The following is a 23,228-nucleotide window of genomic DNA, read 5'->3' as shown; positions in this document are numbered from 1 at the left end:
GAGCAACACGATTCAGTGATGGATTCCACAATTAGAGAATAAACATTCTTGTCAAGCCCAAACATAATGATTTAAAAAAATTGACTCATAGTTAGCCAAAAAGCACATCTTAACAACTGTGAAGTGTTTGTAATCTTATGGAGCACTTTTTTCTGATCACAATATAATTATTAAAATCAATAACAAAAATGTTTATTTTATGTATTTTATTGTTTAAAATATATATGTGTGGAAAGTTAAAAGCACACTTTGAGTTATTCTTGGAATAAATAAAAATAACAATGGAAATTTTAAAAATACTTAGAATTGAGTGATAATGAAAAAAAATTTTTTAAATATCTTACTGTTATTTTAAAAAATTTATTTATTTTTGGCTGCATTGGTCTTTGTTGCTGCATGCAGGCTTTCTCTAGTTGCGGTGAGCGGGGGCCACTCTTCATTGTGGTGTGCAGGCTTCTCATTGCAGTGGCTTCTCTTGTTGTGGAGCATGGGCTCTAGGCACGTGAGCTTCAGTAGTTGTGGCATGCAGGCTCAGTAGTTGTGGCTCATGGGCTCTAGAGCGCAGGCTGAGTAGTTGTTGCACACCGGCTTAGTTGCTCTGCGGCATGTGGGATGGTCCTGGACCAGGGCTCAAACCTGTGTCCCCTGCATTGGCAGGCAGATTCTTAACCACTGTGCCACCAGGGAAGTCCTGAAAATTTTAAATATCAAAAGTAGTAGGATATAGTTTCTGATTCTGGAATGATGAAATAATTTGCAATAGGTTTATGATCCCACTAAGAACAATTGGAAAAGCCAGACAAAAATAACATTTTTAAAGATTTCAGAAGCAATGTGGACTGAGAAGGTAAAAATCTAGATTTGGGAGAACTTCTCAGAGATGAACTGAAAATCTATAGCCACTTTTCCACTGAGTTAATTTACTGATTCTGGGAGTAAGCCAAAGGTTGAGAATCTGGGTTTGGTGCAGGCAGTGGGTCATGCATTGCTTGTGGATAGAGAAATCAGCAAAAATTTTGGTGATTGTGTGAGGCTAGAGTGGCACAATTGTCACTCAATCAGAAATCAGTTTCCCTTTCAAGGTATTTGCCTCAATCACATGACCAGTTTCCTTTTCAAAATATTTGCCAAATTCTGAAGCTAAAGGAAAGCTAACTGCTAAACAGAAAACTTCTGAAAACAAGAGCTGAATTTACTTGTCTTGCAATTTCTGAAGTGATAGAGATCTTCAGGATGTGAGTCTGAAGAATATGCCAGGTCAGAGTTGACAGTCCTGGAGATGGTGGTGAACTGACACTGACATTTTCCAGCTACTTTCCCTTTGGATACACTTGCTGATTCTGAGTGCAGCAAGAGCAAAGATCAGCACAGTATAGCCCATGGGCCAGGTCTGGCCTGCTGCCTGTTTTGTAAATAAAGTTTTTTGGGAAAACAGCCAGAATCATTCCTTTATTCATTTACATATTGTCTGTGGCTGCTTTCATGCTATAATGGCAGAGTTGACTACTTGTGATAAAGACTATTCCACCAGAAAGCCTAAAATAGTTACTATCTGGCCCATTCACCTCTGTATTAGAGGAATCTGGGCTTGGCCTCTGATAGAGGGTCACTAATGAGGACAGAGTGACCAGTACAGCTTGTGGCAATTCACTGGGGCTGGAGTGCCTAATTCTGAAGCTATGCAGGACAACAGGACAAAGGTCTAAGCCAGAAACCTCTGAAAAGCATAGTGGGGTTTTCTGCATTCTGTCTGTTTTGAGGGGACAAAGACCTGCCAGTCTTCAATTTAAAATCTTGAAGGGCCTCACCATAAGAATAGGGTTAAATTAAAGATTGAATTGTAAGGCAGTCTTAATTCAGCTCAGTCCCTGATTGAATGGAAGTGATCAGGACCACCACTCTCTAAGTGCCTAGCAGAATATTTAGATGGATCTTCTCAGATGGAAAAGTACTGTCAGTAGGTTTTTTTTTTCCTTTAAACAATTGTGTGCTGTGTCCTGTACACAATCAATAAAAAATTACTTGGTGCATAAAAGGGAGAACATTATGACTCTATTACCAAGAGAAAAACATAAACAAAACAGAATATAGAAGCAGACCTAGAAGTGATTCAGAACTTGGAGTTAGTAGAAAATAGCCTTAAAATACCTATTTTTAATATGTTCAAGAAAATAGGGAAAAAAATTCTTGAAAACAGATGAAAAGTTAGGGAATTCACCAGAGAATATGAGTATGTCTAAAACATTGAAGTGAACATTCTAGAATTGAAAAATATAACATCTGAATAGAAGAACTCAATGAATGGCTTAACATCAAATTGGATACATCAGAAAACAGCATTAGTGTACTTAAGGCAATTCGATAGAAAAAAATCCAAGCTGAAGCACAGAAAGAAAGAAAAGGAAGGAGGGAAGGAAGGAAGGAAGGAAGGGAGGAAGGAAGGAAGGAGAATAAGGGATGTTATTAGATTCAGTAAAATGATGTAATGTGTGTAAATAGTGTCTTAAACTAGAGGACAGATTGAAAATAAGGAAGCAACAATACATAAAGAGTTAATGAGCAAAACTAATGAAACATATTAAACACATCAGATTCAATTAATTCTACTAATCCTAAGCAGGCTGAATATGAAGGAAACCACATCATAGTCAAAATGCTGGAAAATCATAGACAAAGAGAAAAATCTTAAAAGCCCACCAGAGAAGAAAATGCACAGTACCTTTAATACTGACATAAACAGTGGAAGCCATAAAACAGTAGAATGACATGTTTAAAGTGCTGAAAGAAAGAAAACTTCTAACCTATAATTCTATACACAGCAAAAATATCTTCCAAAAATGAAGGTGAAATAAAGATGTTTTCAGACAAACAAAACAATTTGTTGCCAGTGCACCTGAACTAAAATAAAAACTAAATGGAGTTCTTCAGCCAGGAATAAAATGATCCTAATGGGAAGCACAGAAATTCAGTAAGGAATGAAGAGAACCAGAATAGGCGTATGTATCATTTAAGATAATTGAATATTAATGGGACAAAACCCAAAAATAATCTCATGTTGAGTTAAACAATATTTGTATAATTAAAATATATTACAACAGTACAAAAGGCAGAGTTAGGATAAATGGAATCAAAGTGTTGCAAAATACTGTTCTTATTGGAGAAATGATAAATGTGATACATTTGATTAGATTAACAAATCAAAGTTTGATGTTATAATGTCCAAGGTAACCACTATAATAATGGTAAATATGTGTGTAATTACCATGTTAATAGAGAAAAAAAGGATTAATAAAATATTTGGTTAATTCAAAAGAAAAAGGAACATCAAATAGATGGGAAATAGAAAATAATAATAATAAATCCAGTTGTATCAGTGACTAAATTAAATATAATTAGACCAGATACCCTCTGTGAAAGAGTAAGGTCGTCACACTAAATTCAAAACAAAACCCCAAAATGTGCTGTTTACATGATGCATTTTCTATATAAGGCTATAAAAATCACTTGGAATGTGGCTGAAGTAATACCAGGGATTTAGGAAAAAAGTAAGTAAAAGAAATAAATTAAGCCTTCAAGTAAAAGAATTTGCTTTTTTATCAATTGTAAAAAATATGTACCTTCTGTCAACAAACTTCAAACAGCAGTAGGCTTAGATAGTTTTTACCTGTGACATTTACCAAACATGTGGAGCTGACATACGAACTGAATAAACAAAGAAAGCATGCTCCCTAACTCATTTGGTGGAACTAGTTGATTTTGAAGCCAAAACTAGACAAGGAGAGTATGAAAAACTAATAGAGCCAACCTCTTTATGATCACAGATATACAAATCTTAAATAAAATCCAAATCAAATCCAGTAATGTAAAAATAAAAATACTTCATGACCAAATAGAAGTTATCTTAAAATTGCAGGAATGATTTAGGGTTAGAAAATATATTAATGTATTTCATCATATCACTACATTAAATGAGAAATATTTTTTAATTGTTTCAGTAGATGAGAGAAAGCATCTGATTAAAATTTATCAATCATTAATGATGAAAAAAAGCAACATGGCTTAGCAAACTAGAAATAAAAGAGAGCTGCCTTGACTTAATAAAGGCCATGTATCTAAAGTGAGCAGAAAACATACTTTAGGGTGAATCTTTAGCAGCATCTCAATGAAAGTCAGACAAGATAAGGATGCATATTATATTTCCATCTATTCATCATTGCACAAGAAGTCCCAACTAATGTGAGAAGACAAGGGAAAAATAGGAGGCATAAGAACCAGGAAGAGGCAAACTTTCTCTGTTTTTTTACAGACTATGTAATAGGAAATCTAAGAGAATCTACCATTTAATAATTATTAAACTTAATAAGAGTTGGGAAATAGGAGTGGGGAAAGGTGTCATACAAAACATAGCTAAGAAGAGATTAATAAAAATTACTGCAACAAAATTAAAATACCATATATAGTAAAAAAGAAAAAAATACAAAGTTAAAAGAGAAACTCTGGGTGAAATTATTTGCAACATGTATGTCAAAGAATTTCTATCCAAATTATATAACTCTGCACATTGATTTTTTTTTTTTTTAAAGACAACCCAATAGAAAAATGACCAAAGGAAATGCAGTTTGGAAAAGAAGAAAGACTCATGTCCAGTGACCATTCAAGTATATTTTTAAAAGGGAAATGGAAATTAAAACAATGAGATACTGTTTCTTGTAGAAACTTAAGTGGCGATGAGGGAAATGGGAACTTACACATTTCTGGTGGCAGTATAAATTGATGCAGCCCCTTTGGATAGTAATTTGGTTGTTACTAGCAAAATTTAAAATGTGCATAATAACTTATGACCCTGCAAGTCCACTTCTAAATAATTACTCTAGAACAGGGGTTGGCAAACTTCTGCTGTAAAAGGCCAGCTAGTAAACATTTTAGCCATTATAGGTCAAATGACCTCAGTTGCAAACACTCTTGCTACTGTAGTGCAGAAGAAATCATGGATAATACATTAACAAATGAATGGGCTCAAGTAAAACTTTATTTACAGACACTGAAATTTGGATTTTATATAAGTTTCATTTGTTATGAAATATTATTCTCCCTTTGATTTGTTTTTGCAACCATTAAAAAAATGTAAAAACCATTCTTAGCTTACTGGACATACAGAAACAGATGATAGGCCAGATTTGGCCTGTGGGCTATGGTTTGCCTGTTATAGAGCATCTCTTGCACATGTAGACAAAGTAGCCTGGAAGGATATTTTTTGCAACACTATTTTAAATAATAAATAAATGAAAGCCGATATCCATCCATAATGGAATGTTTAAATAAAATGGAGCATTTTCATATTATACCATATAGCTATTATCAGTAATGAGCTAGATTGGTAATCATATTGAGATGCTTGGATCTCAAAAACATATTAAATGAAAAAAAAAACAAGTGGCTGAATTATATGTATTATTTATTTATTTTTTGCTGGGCCTTTTTTCCCCTTACAGTTTTATTGAAATATAATTGACATACAGCACTGTGTACATTTAAGGCATAATGATTTTACTTTACCACAATGTTTAGTGAGCATCCATCATCTCATAAAGATAGAAAAGAATAGATAAAGAAAAAGTATGTTTTCCTTTGTGATGAGAACTCTTAGGATTTACTCTCCTGACTTTCACATATAACATATAGCAGTGTTAACTAGAGGTTAACAGAGGTTTGTTAACTAGAGGTTTATACCTTTTGAGCACCTTTATCCAATTCCCCCACTCTCTACCCCAGCCTCTGGTAATCACCAATCTGATCACTTTTTCTATGAGTCTGAAGTATAATTGACCTATAAGACTATGTTAATTCCTGGTATACAACATAGTGATTTGATATCTCTATACATTACAAAATGATCACCACGATTAGTCTATTTACCATCTGTCACCATACAAAGATATTACATTGTTATTGACTATATTTCCCACACTGTACATTTAATCCCTGTGGCTCATTTACTTTGTAACCGGAAGTTTGTACCTCTTAATCTCCCTCACCTATTTCGCTCATCCCCCAACCTCCTCCCCTCTGGCAACCACCTGTTTGTTCTCTGTATCTGTGACTCTGTTTTGTTATGTTTATTTGTTTTGTTTTTTAGATTCCATATGTAAGTGAAATCATACAGTATTTGTTTTTCTCTGACTTATTTTCTTAGCATAATACCTTCCAGCTTCATCCATGTTGTTGCAAAATGGCAAGATTTTATTCTTTTTTATTTGGCTGAGTAATATTCTTTTGTGTGTGTGTGTATACACACACACACACACACACACACACACACACGTACACTCCCCCCCGCCATCTTCTTTGTCCATTCATCTATTGATGGACACTTAGGTCGTTTCCATATCTTGGCCATTGTAAATAATGCTGCAGTGAACATAGAGATGCATATATCTTTTCAAATTAGTGTTTTTGTTTTCTTCCGATGAATACCCAGAAGTGGAATTGCTGGATTGTGTGGTAGTTCTACTTTCAGTTTTTTTGAGGCACCTCCATACTGTTTTCCACAGTGGCTGTACCAATTTACACTCCCACCAACAGTGCACCAGGGTTTCCTTTTCTCCACATACTCGCCAGCACTTGTTATTTGTTGTCTTTTTGATAATAGCCATTCTGACAGGTGTGAGGTGATATCTCATTGTGGTTTTGAGTTGGCTTTACCTGATGATTAGTGATGTTTAGCATCTTTTCATGTGTCTGTTGGCTCTCTGTATGTCTCTGGAAAAATGTCTATTCAGGTCCTCTGCCCATTTTTTAATCAGGTTATTTGTTTTTTTGATGTTGAATTATGTGAGTTCTTTGTCAATTTTGTGTGTATTTACATATTTTCATTGTTTATATTTGTATATAGAATATAATTTATTAATTAAACTATTTATGAATATTCTACATATTTTTCATGTATACATAGATATATATGTAAGCAAAATAAAATGACTAAACAACACACATATATAACTTGTTATATGTACCTACTTGATTGCCTAATACAGGGTAAGTGCTCAGTAAAGTTGACAGGTTTTCCTTTGACTACCCACTGTTCTTTTAGAATTATCTGATTCTACAAAGATAATTCCTTATATATACACATTTGCTGGTTTGGGAAACTTTTGGAAAGCCTGCCTACAACCTCTACCAGACAAGAGATCCTTAAGTGAGAACTAGAGCTTGGTTTTCTGGGATTTTATTATATTCACTTTACTGAAGAATTGCTTGAGAGATATTCTTTTTTAACTGGTATGTGCATCTTTATACCTCACTGCAAGCTGATGGTAAATAAGATGTATTTCAACAGTTGGGCCATAAGTTAATGTAACATTAATTCTCTTGGGAGTTAACTTTCTGTTCTCTATCTCAAATTATGTCTAATTTCCCCAGCTCATCATCTTTCTTGTGCTTCTTCAAAGTAGATAATAGCCAAGGTTATGTTTTAATACCTTTGCTTACAAATTTTTAGTTTGACAGTTAGAAGAATGGCGATGCTATGAGTTTGGGAGGGGAATCTCATTTCAAGGAAGATGATGCATTAGATTGTTGTCTCATTTCTATATAACCTGTCTTCACAACAATAATCTTTGGTGACACTTGGGACATTTTTTGAGTTGTAATAGCATTTTTTGTATGTCTCTATTGACCAATAAATTTGTTTTTTTCCCTTAGAGTGTCTTTAAACTTTCAGGAATGTCATAGGGTTGCAGGTTTGTCAACTATATCTTACACTACAATATGTGTTGTCAATTAGATGAATGCTTGGACATTTTTTTTAATGCAGTTTAGGAGTGGAAATTTTTCTATCCTTGTTTTTCCCCAACAAGATTATATTAAATTAACTGTTTTTTTAAAAATATACCTTTAGTTTCAAATAATTCTTTTAAGCTATCAAGTTCAAGAAGTAACACTAACGTTGGCTCTCTTCCTATATTTGATATGTTTAGAGAATTCGTTCCTAATGACTTTGGATTACACTACATCATGTGTCTTGAATTATTTGTTGATGTTCTTAATTTTTAGTTTGTATTTGGCATAGTGCAATGTGTTTGTCTTCCTGTTCTTTTTGTTGGGTATATTTCTAGTGTTTGAAAAGATGCTTTGGTCTTCTGCCCACAGTAGGCTAGGTCATTTTATCATGAATAATCTAATCTCAATATGGCAATATGGAATAAAAACTTCATCTGTTTCTGAATCAGAGATGACCTTCTATATGGGTACCATAAATAATTTTACAGTATTATTTTAGGAGTGCTTGGACAGCACAGAGGAGGAAGATTTTTGAGGGCACTGAGCATATATGAAAGAGTAAAAACACAAAAGAAACGAGCGTTTGTAAAGACTAACTTCACAGGTTTCAGAATTTTGCCAGCAGTATTTTATTTACTTGTGCAGAGGATTTGCATTTTGATTTAAGACGGTAGCATCACTGTATTGGATCCAGAATCCTTCCATAGTATAAGCAAATTCCATTCCATTTATTACTGTTTTCTTTAAAAGCACAGTTTTTTAAAAAAGAAACAGTAAAGTAAGAAAAGGAATATACAGCCTTTTGCATGCAGAAACTACTCTCTTGTTAAATTATTTAAGTAGTGTTTCTTAGTGAAGGATCTTGGAAAGATAATAGAAAAAGTACATCCTTTTAGGAAAAATTCAGAATGTTAAATGAAAGGAATAATGGGTGGCTTTAAGAAAGAGAACTTTACGATTTTGCAGGAGAAAAATTCAGATTCCCTTAGGATGGCAGACATATATAAATTGAAATTAACATTGGTAGTTTTCTCAGTTTCTGAATTATGCTGTAAACATGGACTACTTGATCAGAGCCGTAGCTACTGAAGATAGAAGAGATGGGGCTTAGAAAGTGTGGGTGACTTAGGTGACAGTCTTGGGAAATTAATTCTGAGGGAATGGAAGATACCTTGCAAGGAGGGAGGGCGTGTCCCTTGGATGCTTGGTAGTAAAGGGAAAGAAAGAAGCAGCTGAAGATAAAGGACCAAGGGAAATAAGAAAAATAGAAAAACAAGAAAAAGACAAATTCTGTTCCCACCACTGCCACAAAAAGTACCATTTATTAAAGAATCTACACTTCACTGTAGCCACAGAGGAGGGTGCTATTGAACTGAGAGAAACCTAGTAAGCCAACTTATCTCCGTTCTTCCCCTCTTCACAAGATAGCTTACTATTGCTGATTCTAAAAAAAACCAGTGCAAATAATCTTCAACTGAAAAAGAAGCCAGCATCCATACAGAGTTACTATAAGAAAACAGAAAATTAAAACCAAATCTTCTCAGCACACTTACACACACATAGAATGAAAGGAAAAATAAAAAGAAAGAAAAGAAAAGCCACAAAAAAATAAAAACTAAGACACAATACTTGAATAACCTCTATTAAACAAGCAATTGCATTATGAAAGAACACCATGAATCAGACACTCCAAAACTCACAATTGAGATGGACAATGAACAGGAGGATGTATGAAATAGGAGCTGACTGAACTCTGGAAAGGAAATCAACAAAAAAACTCAAAAATCATTTCAGAAATGAAAACTAAATTACAAGGTACCCAAGGAAAGATAGATATTACCAGAAGTTCAGTAAGACATAAAGAATAGAAATGAAAAGGTCAAGAAAGTGAAATTGAAATAAGACAGATAAAAAGATCAGAGAGAAAAGTGATAGAGAAAATCCAATATATTTAGTTCAAGAACTTGAACTAGAAAAACAAATGGAAAATAAACAAATAATATTTAAAATTATAATAAAACAAACTTTTCTAAAATAAAAGGAGATGTGAATTTCCATATTGAAAGAGCTTCTATATGCCTGGGGGAACTGATTGATCTAGAATAATTGATTCTTAGCTATATCCTATATCCTACTATTAGACCTTAAAATAAAAGGAAAAGACCACCAGAGCCTCCAAGCCAAAAAATACTTTTATTGTTAAAATAAATTAAAAATGAAAATAATTAAAGTGGAAAGAAAATCAGTTTGACATCATACCTTTTAGAAACATTATGGCAAGAAAATGATGGACATTTTCAAGAAATTCCAAATGAGTAATTTAATTTGTTGTGGGACATTGAATAAGTAAAAAACTCCAAAGTCTGTAGTGATACCCAAGATTATTTGTGAATTACACTTTGAGTGCATTTTTTAAAAAAATCCTGCAGAGGTAGACGTTCAAGATGGCGGAGGAGTGAGACGTGGGGATCGCCTTCCTCCCCACGAACACATCAGAAATACATCTACATGTTGAACAGCTCCAACAGAACACCTACTGAACGTTGGCAGAAGACCTTAGGCCTCCCAAAAGGCAAGAAACTCCCCACGTATCTGGGTAGGGCAAAAGAAAAAAGAAAAAACAGGGACAAAAGAATAGGGACAGGACCTGCACCTCTGGGAGGGAGCTGTGAAGGAGGAAAGGTTTCCACACACTAGGAAGCCCCTTCGCGGGCGGAGACTGCAAGTGGCTTCAGAGCCACGGAGGAGAGCGCAGCAACAGGGGTGTGGAGGGCAAAGTGGAGAGATTCCCGCACAGAGGATCGGTGCCGACCAGCAGTCACCAGCCCGAGAGGCTTGTCTGCTCACCCGCCCAGGTGGGCGGGGGCTGGGAGCTGAGGCTCGGGCTTCAGTCGGATCCCAGGGAGGGGACTGGGGTTGGCTGCGTGAACACAGCCTGAAGGGGGTTAGTGTGCCACGGCTAGCCAGGAGGGAGTCTGGGAAAAATCTGGAGCTGCCAAAGAGACAAGAGACTTTTTCTTGCCTCTTTGTTTCCTGGTGCGTGAGGAGAGGGGATTAAGAGCGCTGCTTTAAAGGAGCTCCAGAGGCGGGCACGAGCCGCGGCTATCAGCGCAGACCCCAGAGACGGGCATGGGACGCTAAGGCTGTTGCTGCAGCCACCAAGAAGCCTGTGTGCGAGCACAGGTCACTATCCACACCTCCCCTCCCGGGATCCTGTGCAGCCCGCCACTGTCAGGGTCCCGGGATCCAGGGACAACTTCCCTGGGAGAACACACGGCGTGCCTCAGGCTGGTGCAACATCACATTGGCTTCTGCTGCCGCAGGCTCGCCGCTCATCCGTACCCCTCCCTCACCCCGGCCTGAGTGAGCCAGAGCCCCCGAATCAGCTGCTCCTTTAACCCCGTCCGAAGAACAGATGCCCTCAGGCGACCTACACACAGAGGCGGGGCCAAATCCAAAGCCGAACCGGGAGCTGTGCGAACAAAGAAGAGAAAGGGAAATTTCTCCCAGCAGCCTCAGGAGCAGCGGATTAAATCTCCACAATCAACTTGATGTACCCTGCATCTGTGGAATACCTGAATAGACAATGAATCATCCCAAATTGAGGAGGTGGACTTTCGGAGCAACGATATATATATCTTTTTCCTTTTTCTCTTTTTGTCAGTGTGTATGTGTATGCTTCTTTGTGTGACTTTGTCTGTATAACTTTGCTTTTACCATTTGTCCTAGGGTTCTATCTTTTTTTTAGTATAGTTTTTAGTGCTTGTTGTCATTGGTGGATTTGTTTTTTCGTTTGGTTGCTCTCTTCTTTCTTTTTTTTCTTCTTTTATTAATTTTTAATAATTATTTTTTATTTTAATAACTTTTCCTTCCTTCCTCCCTCCCTCCCTCCCTCCCTCCCTCCCTCCCTCCCTCCCTCCCTTCCTTCCTCTCTTTTCTTCTGAGCCGTGTGGCTGACAGGGTCTTGGTGCTCCGGCAAGGTGTCAGGCCTGAGCCTTTGAGGTGGGAGAGCTGAGTTCAGGACATTGGTCTACCAGAGACCTCCCGGCTCCAAGTAATATTAAATGACTAAAGCTCTCCCAGAGATCTCCATCTCAGTGCAAAGACCCAGCTCCATTCAATGAACAGCAAGCTACAGTGCTGGACACCCTGTGCCAGACAACTAGCAAGACAGGAACATGACCACACTCATTAGCAGAGAGGCTACCTGAAATCATAATCGGTTCACAGACACCCCAAAACACACCACGTGGACCTGCTCACCAGAAAGACAAGATCCAGCCTCATCCACCAGAACACAGGCACCAGTCCCCTCTACCAGGAAGCCTACACAACACACTGAACCAACCTTAGGCTCTGGGGGCAGACACCAAAAACAACAGGAACTACTAACCTGCAGTCTGTGAAAAGGAGACCCCAAACACAGTAAGTTAAACAAAATGAGAAGACAGAGAAATGTGCAGCAGATGAAGGAGCAAGGTAAAAACCCACCAGACCAAACAAATGAAGAGGAAATAGGCAGTCTACCTGAAAAAGAATTCAGAGTGATGATAGTAAGGATGATCCAAAATCTTGGAAATAGAATGGAGAAAATACAAGAAAAGTTTAAAAGAACCTAGAAGAACTAAAGAGCCAACAAACAATGATGAACAACACAATAAATGAAATTAAAAATTCTCTAGAAGGAATCAGTAGCAGAATAACTGAGGCAGAGAACGGATAAGTGACCTGGAAGATAAAATAGTGGACATAACTACTGTAGAGCAGAATAAAGAAAAAAGAATGAAAAGAATTGAGGACAGTCTCAGAGACCTCTAGGACAACATAAATGCACCAACATTTGAATTATAGGGGTCCCAGAAGAAGAAGAGAAAAAGAAAGGGCCTGAGAAAATATTTGAAGAGATTATAGTTGAAAACTTCCCTAATATGGGAAAGGAAATAGTTAAACAAGTCCGCAAAGCACAGAGTTCCATACAGGATAAATCCAAGAAGCACGCAAAGACAAATATTAATCAAACTCTCAAAAATTAAATACAAAAAGAAATATTAAAAGCAGCAAGGGAGAAACAACAAATAACTTATGAGGGAATCCCCATAAGGTTATCAGCTGATCTTTAAGCAGAAACTCTGCAAGCCAGAAGGGAGTGGCAGGACATATATAGAGTGATGAAAGGGAAGAACCTACAAACCAAGATTACTCTACCCAGCAAGGATCTCATTCAGATTTGATGGAGAAATTAAAACTTTTACAGACAAGCAAAAGCTAAGAGAATTCACCACCAAACCAGCTTTACAACAAATGCTCAGGGAACTTCTCTAGACACGAAACACAAGAGAAGGAAAAGACCTACAATAACAAACCCCAAACAATTAATAAAATAGCAATAGGAATATACATATCAATAACTACCTTACATGTAAATGGGTTAAATGCTTCAACCAAAAAACATAGACTGGCTGAATGGACACAAAAACAAGACCCGTATATATGCTGTCTACAAGAGAGCCACTTCAGACCTAGGGACACATGCAGACTGCAAGTGAGGGGATGGAAAAAGATTGTCCATGCAGATGGAAATCAAAAGAAAGCTGGAGTAGCAATTCTCATATCAGACAAAATAGACTTTAAAGTAAAGACTATTACAAGAGACAAAGAAGGACACAACATAATGATCAAGGGATCAATCCAAGAATATATAACAACTGTAAATATTTATGCACCCAACATAGGAGCACCTCAATACATAAGGCAAATGCTAGCAGCCATAAAAGGGGAAATTGACAGGAACACAATCATAGTAGGGGCCTTTAACACCCCACTTTCACCAATGGACAGATCATCCAAAATGAAAATAAAAAAGGAAACACAAGCTTTAAATGATACATTAAACAAGATGGACTTAATTGATATTTTTAGGACATTCCATCCAAAAACAACAGTACACTTTCTTCTGAAGTGCTCATGGAACCTTCTCCAGGATAAATCGTATCTTGGGTCACAAATCAAGCCCTGGTAAATTTAAGACAATTGAAATCGTATCAAGTATCTTTTCTGACCACAATGTTATGAGACTAGATATCAATTACTGGAAAAAAATCTGTAAAGTAGTTGTTACAAAAAATTTCAAGCTCATTCATTTTCCTCACTTTCTTTTGTTTTATTTTTTCTGAACCATTTGAAAGTAAGTTGCAGATATCATGACAGTTCACATCTAAACACTTCAGTATGCATCAACCAAGAATAGGTCTGAAATTTTTCTTTTCTTTTTTTGGTCACACACAGCTTGAGGGATCTTAGTTCCCGAAAAAGGGACCAAACCCGGCCCCAGCATTGAAAGTGCTGAGTCCTAACCACTGGACCGCTAGGGAATTCCTTTGAAAATTTTCTAAACAACTGCAAGACTTTTTTTTAAAAAAACATTTTTATTGGAGTATAATTGCTTTACAATGGTGTGTTAGTTTGTGCTGTATAACAAAGTGAGTCAGCTATACATATACATATATCCCCATATCTCTTCCCTCTTGCGTCTCCCTCCCTCCCACCCTCCCACCCTCCCTATCCCACTCCTCTAGGTGGTCACAGAGCACCAAGCTGATCTCCCTGTGCTATGTGGCTGCTTCCCACTAACTATCTATTTTACATTTGATAGTGTTATATATGTCCATGCCACTCTCTCACTTTGTCCCAGCTTGCCCTTCCCCTTCCCTGTGTCCTCAAGTCCATTCTCTACGTCTGTATCTTTATTCCTGTCCTGCCCCTAGGTTCTTCAGAACCATTTTTTTTTTTTAGATTCCGTATATATGTGTTAGCATATGATATTTGTTTTTCTCTTTCTGACTTACTTCACTCTGTATGACAGACTCTAGGTCCATCCACCTCACTATAAATAACTCAATTTCGTTTCTTTTTCTGGCTGAATAATATTCCACTGTATATATGTGCCACATCTTCTTTATCCATTCGTCTGTCGAAGGACACTTAGGTAGCTTCCATGTCCTGGCTATTGTAAATAGAGCTGCAATGAACACTGTGGTACATGACTCTTTTTGAATTATGGTTTTCTCAGGTTATATGCTCAGTAGTGGGATTGCTGGGTCGTATGGTAGTTCTATTTTTAGTTTTTTAAGGAACCTCCATAGTGTTCTCCATAGTGGCTGTATCAATTTATATTCCCACCAACAGTGAAAAGGGTTCGCTTTTCTCCAACCTTTTCCAGCATTTAGTGTTTGTAGATTTTTTGAGGATGGCCATTCTTACTGGTGTGAGGTGATACCTCATTGTAATTTTGATTTGCATTTCTCTAATGATTAGTGATGTTGAGCATGCTTTCATGTGTTTGTTGGCAATCTGTATATCTTCTTTGGAGAAATGTGTATTTAGGTCTTCTGCCCGTTTTTGGTTTGGGTTGTTTGTTTTTTTTGATATTGAGCTGCATGAGCTGCTTGAAAATTTTGGAGATTAATCCTTTGTCAGTTGCTTCATTTGCAAATATTTTCTCCCATTCTGAGGGTTCTCTTTTCATCTTGCTTATGGTTTCCTTTGCTGTGCAAAAACTTTTAAGTTTCATTAGGTTCCTGTAATATATTTTTGATACAAATCTTTTCAAGTATATGATTTACAAAAATTTTCTCCCATTTTTGGTTTTTTTTCACTTTCTTGGTAGTGTCCTTTGAAGCACAACAATTTTAAATTTTGATAATATTCAATATATCTATTTTCCTTTTGTTGCTTGGTATATGTTTTATATACCTAAAAATGTAGAGAGACTTTTTAAATGTACATTGTGAAATATTTAAAAATAATGTGGGTTTTTTGGTCAATGAATATTTATTTTATTTTTAACTGTGGTAATATATACTGTATTAGTTTGCCAGGGCTGCCATAACAAAGTACCACAGACTGAGTGTCTTAAGCAACGGAAATTTATTTCCTCACAATTATGGAATCTAGACGTCCAAGGTCAAGGTGCTGGCAGGATTGTTTTCTTATAAGGCCTCTATTGTTGGCTTATAGATGGTCAAATCTTCTCCTGGTGTCTTCACATGGTCTTTACTTTGTCTTTCTCTGTGTCCTAGTTTCTTGTAAGGACACTGTCATATTGGGTTAGGACCTACCCTAATGACCTCATTTAACCTTAATCATCTTTTTAAAGATCCTGTCTCCAATTTAAAGATCCTGTCTCCAATTACAGTCACATTCTGAGGTACTCAACATTAGGGCTTCAACGTATGAATTTTGAGGAGACACAATTCAGCCCACAGCATATACAAAACATAAAATTGACCATTTAAACCCTTTTAAAGTATGCAGTTCAGTGGCATTAAGTATGTTAACATTATCCTGTAACCATCACCACCAACTATCTCCAGAATTTTTATCACCTTTTAATACTGAAATTGTACCCATTAAACAGTAATTCCCCTTTCTCCCCTCCTTTGCCCCTGGAAACCACTGTTCTACTTTCTGTCTATATAAAACAATGTTTTAAGACAGTTTTTTCCATCATTAGTGAGAGTCTTCAAAGTTCCCCCAAATTAATTATTTTTATGCTAATCTGCAAAGTATGCACAAACTTTTACCTAGCTAAGAGGTTTCTTATACTCTTATATACAAAATTTTGTCCTTATTTGTATATCTGCCTTTTTACTGGGAGAGATTCCAGATTTCTCATCATCAGATTTCTTAACTACAGCCCTGGAGACTTATACTAGTCTTGTTTTATTATTTTTCAAGATAATTCAATGTTTCAATTTTTAAATTTGATTTTAAGTTGATAAGGTGATGTGTAGTTTACAGGAATAAAAGGTAAGTGAAAGTTTAAATGTGTTTCGGTCTTATTGTTTTGTAATCTAATGAATCTAATGTTTATTTGCTATTTTGAAAAGGGTCAATACTTTTTTCAGAATATTTTTTCTAATTCTCTTCATTTGGGGAGATTTTATTTTTTATTCCTACTCTGCACTTTACTGTTTTATACCCTGTTATGTATGTGTTGTATCAACTCTGCATCTCATTGTAAATATAGATATTAAAGAAAATATTTTCCATGTAGAATCACCTCCCAGAATTATTGTTGTCTTCGCTTTATTCATACATTCATTCAGCAAACATTTATTGAGTATAATATGGTAAACATTGGATATACAAAGAAGAATAAGACATAATTTTTGTCTTCAAGGAGGTAAAAAATGTACCTAGATGCGTCTAAATAAATTATTATATTTGAAAGAAGAGTAAAGAAAGAAGGAGTTGTGGTTGGTCCAAACAGGAAACACAGTGGAGAAACTCAGAATCATGGAGATGCCGAGCCCATGGGCAGGTGACCACTAGTTGGAATGGCTGAAACTGTTGACTTGGACGTACAGAAGGAGTTGCTGGAGATGAGGCTTGAATGGTTGGAGCCAGGTTTTGAAGACCTTTATTTAAATACTATGATAAAAAGCATATGCAATGAACATGGAGTTCTTAAACATTTTTAAGTCTCAGAGTGAAAAACAGGATCTGAGACTATTAGGTGATGTTAGCTACTCTTATTAAATAGTAATTAAATGCAATCTGAATGTATTCATGGTTATGTCATTTAAAAATTGTCATTAGGTGTTTTTTCATAGATTATTGACAAATACTGCTTAATTCAGAATCTCATATTGATATATATTTTTAATATATTTCATATTTGGCATATTTAAACATTTGGCATATTTAAAAATAATATTTACCTTGGCTTTGTGTTTCTTAATTTTTTTCCAGCTATAAGAAAGACCTGATGGATGAGGAACTAATGGAACCTCTGAAATATGCTGAACAACTTCCTGTAGCTCAGATAATACACCAGGTTTGCTTTCCATTTTGTTCTTTTGAAAGAAACAATAATTTTAAATCTCTGAAAAGTAATTGCTTTTGTTAGGTTTTTCAGAATCAGTGTGCTGTAGCTGAAAGGCATTCCAGGCCACCTAGCCCTATTTAGACTCCACCTATTACAGTTGGAAATCTCATTCAAAGCACAATATTAAAAGGCTACTTGCTGTGTAACAGTAGAATTCTTGCTTATATAAAATACAGGGTAGAATCAGAATTATCTTTTGCGCATTACTTAACAACAAGTGTTAATTTCAGAGAACGCTCATTTGCACCATTGTATATGGTACTTGTTAGTTACAAAGAAAAAGTTGAAAAAATATCATTTGGTGTAATTTTTTTGAGTAGCTAAAATGAAAAAGCAGTCTCTCCCTACTTCCTCTGCCCCACCCCATTATCAACTCTTGTAAAGTATAATTCTAAATGTCATGTGGGTAATTTTTTCATTTCCAATTTTAATGACTCTATCATCCCTTTTACATAACTGTAATCTTAAAGAAGGCAGTGTGGTAAGTTTTTAAACTTAGATTTGGTACCGTAATTTTGACAGCATATAAAGTCTGCCCTGCTGGACTAGAATCGAAGAATTTTAAAAGTGATCTGTTGGTGAGAGTTATGGCCTTTAGACTTACCAGGTTTTTCGGAGGCTATAGATTATGGGAAATATTAAAAGCCCTTAAATGTCAGAATTTTCATGAATGTTAATTATTATTATGAGTTTTTCCTTATGTCTTTGCCAATCAAAAGAATTTTTATTTAGCAGATATGGATTGATTAGAAGTTCCAGGTTGAGTTTATTAAAAGAAACAGGCTTTTACTTTAAAATGTTGGCTATATAGTTCTTTTCATTGACATTAACATTGAATATTAAAATTCTATGAGAAATTACCAAAAATGGTAAGAAATTTGCCCCTTTTGGTAGCCTATCTGTGGTTGGTAATCAGGTCCAGTTATATGTCAGGAATTCCCTGGTGTTGTCAGAGCTTAAATGACCTAACAGCCTGCAAATGTCACATTTAAAATTCTGTCTTCATGCCTGACTCTCAGCATGAATGAATTAAACAACAGAGCAGGCAGCAAGTCAGTATGTTCTTAATAGTCAGAGTGAGCAATGAAACAGTTTGTGGTTTGTTCAGAATAGGTAAATAGAATCTGCCCAGAACAGTTCACCTAGAATAAAATCTGAAATAGGAAACAAGAGTTAACCTTTAAGATGGCTGACCAGATGAAATGTCAGTCATATTTTTACAGCTTGAATGAACCAATAAACTATGGTTTATGTAAGAGCTGCGTTTCGCTATTATATACTATATAAATTCAAAGATGAAAATCTTTGACCCTGGTGAAAATTTTTATGATGATATTCTTGGCATTATAAGAAGCTATATTAATTTTAACACTGAATTATTAAACATTATAATGAAATTTTTGTAGTAACTGAATTTATAAAATTTTAATTTTAAGATACATGATAGGAATTTATTTTCTTTTTATTGAAAAAAATTAATTTTGTTCTCAGGAGGTAATCAGGAAAGATCATTGTTAAACCAGACTCTTATAATCTGTTCCTCTTGTTATGTCCCTTTATTGACAGTACTACAACTTTGGAACTGTTACCATTGTCTGTCCAAGTGATGTTTAAGAAACATATGAGTTATGTTGCTAGAAGTTTACTTATGAGTGGATTATTTGAAAGTGGTCTTTCCCCTAAGAGAATAGTAATAATACGTGTAATAATTAGGTTCAGCCAATCCCACAAAACTTTTAAACATGTAATATATTTAAATTATAGCATTATTGTAGTATATATTTAAGCTCCACCTATAATAATAGTATGTTTTTATACTATAACTATTTTTTCTTCTAATCTTGAATCATGCTTTACCTATACCTGTTTTGGAGCATGTGTCATTTTTATTTGAAATAATGTTATTTATTCACATGTCTTATAGATATCTTATATTTAATTGTCTTTCTTGATGTCCTTGATTTCTTGATATTCTTTTCAGCATCTAGCCTTGTGCCATGTATGTATATATCTGAATGGATGGATATGTATATTTAATGGTATAGTGAGAGCCAGATTACCTCTTTTCCCTACTACCCAGCCATCAGAAGCTGGGGCCTCTCACTGGTGGTACAGTTTAGGAGCTGAAGGAGAGAAGGAACAGGGTCAGGGGCTGTAACATGAGGAGCAACTTGAGAAATAGCAGAGAGAGAGGAATGTATCTCAGTCATTTGAGTAGTTAATTTCTTGTGTGTGTTACTTAAACTGCATTTTACAGTGAGGAGGTAGCCAAGATTTCAGTATTACCATTTCATATTGCCAAATTATTTACCTCTTTTTAGGGGTCCTAGCAACATGATTGCACATCTAGGAAACCCAAGACACTCAAGTTACAAACAGAAGAATTAATAAGAGAATCTGGTGAGATAGCCAGATATAAGATGAATAAAACTGGTAGCTTCTCTATATATGCAATAACTACACAGGATGGAAATGGGAAAAATGTTCTTTTAAAAAAAAATTTTATTTATTTATTTATTTATGGCTGCATTGGGTCTTTGTTGCTTGCTGTGCATGGGCTTTCTCTAGTTGCAGTGAGCGGGGGCTATTCTTAATTGCGGTGTGCTGGTTTCTCATTGTGGTGGCTTCTCTTGTTGAGGAGCACGGGCTCTAGGCGCACGGGCTTCAGTAGTTGTGGCATGCAGACTTAGTAGTTGTGGCTCGCAGGCTGTAGAGCGCAGGCTCAGTAGTTGTTGTGCAGGGGCTTAGGTGCTCTGCGGCATGTGGATCTTCCCGGACCAGGGCTTGAACCGGTGTTCCCTGCATTGGCAGGCCGATTCTTAACCACTGCGCCACCAAGGGAGTCCCAAGATGGGAAAAATTTTCTTTCACAATGAAAGGAACTATAAAATACTTAGGAGTAAATTTATCAAGTAAACCATAGCCCCTGTAGTGTAAGAATTGTGGAAACATACCGTGTTTCATAAGCAGAAAGTTATACCAAATATTTGATGGGGCAGGGAACTTAATATCATAAAAGTATTATTTCTCCCAAATTAGCAGTTCTAATTAGAATAGAAGCAAGTTTTTTTTTAATGTTAGAAAACAAAAATGACCACATAGTTCATGTGGAAGAACAAATATCTAGTAATAGCCAAAGAAGGTATATAAAAAGAGAGAAAACACAGCCACTAGAATTATATAGTTATGTATGGACAAAGGAATAGACAAATGGATTAATGGAATACAATGAAAGGGTGGATTTCAAACTTTATTTATTATAATTGACAATAAGAAATACATTTTACATACATAATGACCCTTGATATATGTGTTTGTATGTGTATGTTAAAAATCAGAAATAAAAGTATTATGAAACATTAGCCCTTATTACATATGATACACACTATTTTCTTTTTCTATTTTTTAAATGGCAAATAAAACATACTAAATTGATTTCAAAAGCAACAAATATTCCTGATCTGTGGCTTGAAAAACACTAGAACAGAGAATCCAGAGAAAAAAATTTATTATGTTTGATCATTAGATATATGATTAAGATGATTTGTATTTCAGTAAGAAAACAGTTACACTTCTATTTCATATTATGTAATACAAAGTAAATTTTGTGTAAAGACTTAAAGTAAAATAAATAAATAAAATATTTAGAAGAAAGTTTAGGCAACTGCATTTTTAATCTAGAAGTAGGGAAGAATTTCTTAAAGAACACACAAATGCGGAAGATATGTTCAGCACCATAAAAATTCAATATTTTATATAACACAAGATACCACAATGTTAAAAGACTAATGTTAGAATCAAGACAAAATGTTTACAAAGAAACAATAGTAAATTGGTTAATATCTAAAATATACACAGAATTCTTAGAAGTTTATAAAAAACAACTCAGAAAAAAAAAGAGATGAAAAACAGTTTAGAAAAAAAAACAGATGAAAAGCAGTTCAGAAAAAAAAAAACAGAGATGAAAAGCAGTTCAGAAAAGAGCAAACTTAAATGGCCAATGAATGAAAAGAAAGCCTAAAACTCAGTAAGGAAGTGCACATTACCAATTCAGTAAAATTACTATATGCCCTTCAAATTGGCAGAAATTAAAATCACACTTTGGAAAACAGTTTGGCAGTTCCTCAAAAGGTTAAACATAGATTTACCATGTGACCCATTGATTCCAACCTAAGTATATAAAAACATGCATCCACATAGAAACTTGTACATGAATGATCATCGCAACATTATTCATAATAGCCAATAATTGGAAACAACACAAGTGTCCATCAACTAATGGATGAATAAAATATAGTACATCCATACAGTGGACCATTATTCAGTGATAAAAGGGAATGAAGTACCGATACATACTACAACATGGTGAACCTTGAAAACAGTGTGTTAAGTTAAAGTCTGTCATAAAAGACCACACATTGTATGGTTCAATTCGTGTGAAATGTCCAGAATAGGCAAATCTACAGAGACAGAAAGTAGATTAGTGATTGTCTAAGACTAGGATGAGGTGGGGGAATGAGGAATGACTTCTAAATGGGTATAGGGTTTCTTTTTTTTGAGTGATAAAAATGTTCTAAACTTGGTGGTGATCATTGTGTAGCTCTGTGAATATACTAAAACGATTGAACTGTATACTTTAAAAGGGTGAATTTCATAGTGTATGAATTATATTTCAATCAAAATGTTTTAAAAATTAAAATCACCCATTTCTGGCAGAGATGCTAGGAGAAAGATACTTGTATACCTTGTTGGTAGATATCTGAATTATTCCTACCTTTTTAAAAGGCCATCTTGCAACATCTACTCACATTTAATATATATACCCTTCAACCCCATGGTTCCACTTGTGAGAATATATCCCATAGTGTTAATATATGAATAAAAGTACTAACATATAAGAATCTCAGTGCAATGATAATTTATAGCAGCGTTACTTGTGGCCACAACAAATTGGAAACGATGTGAATGCCCCTCAACACAGTTGATATATGGTGCGTACAATTTTCAGAAGCCACAAAGCGGTAGAGCAAATACATGTTTTTCCATATTTTCTTATAATTGCACTTTTTTTTAAATCAACTAACCTCTTATCCCTCCTCCTCTTTCTGCCTAATGGTAGAAAATGTAGTCACTTACACCTAGTATTTTCTCCCTCTTCCACTCCTTCCTGGGATGGTGGAATCACAGCTTAGGTAGTAGGGGGTAGTTGACATGGCTTCATGGCACTGAGAGATTCATGGTGTTCCTCCACTGAGATATACTGTAATATTGTATAGATTTGGATTGGCATCTACCTCTTCTGATAATTGCTGTTGGCCATGTGCACGGCACATCTGTTAATATTTTACACACCATCTCTTCACATAGTTGCATAGCTCTAGTAATGTTGGAGGAAGAGAACAGTACGCAATGAGAAAGACCAGCTTCCCATTTGCTGTCATTCCTTCTCTATCCACTTCCTCTATTCTCTATCCTCTTCGGTCTTCTGACTTTCTCACTTTTCTTTCTTGTCCCTTTCCCCCATTTTCCTCTATTTTGTTCTCATAAGCTAAAGTTATAT

General features: G+C 35.5%; 1 protein-coding gene across 1 annotated transcript in view; it reads left to right on the top strand.

Moving 5' to 3' along the window:
* The window catches only part of PIGK (phosphatidylinositol glycan anchor biosynthesis class K), a 135,134-nt gene that overhangs the window by 80,691 nt on the left and 31,215 nt on the right, over positions 1 to 23,228 (top strand). Inside the window, exon 10 of the mRNA XM_065888466.1 lies at positions 17,533 to 17,617. Within this exon, the coding sequence (XP_065744538.1) occupies positions 17,533 to 17,617 (85 nt within the window). The remainder of the gene's footprint in view (positions 1 to 17,532; positions 17,618 to 23,228) is intronic.

This window comes from Phocoena phocoena, chromosome 1 (genome assembly GCF_963924675.1).
Source record: "Phocoena phocoena chromosome 1, mPhoPho1.1, whole genome shotgun sequence".
Taxonomy (NCBI): domain Eukaryota; kingdom Metazoa; phylum Chordata; class Mammalia; order Artiodactyla; family Phocoenidae; genus Phocoena; species Phocoena phocoena.
This window is presented reverse-complemented; position numbering and strand designations above follow the sequence as displayed.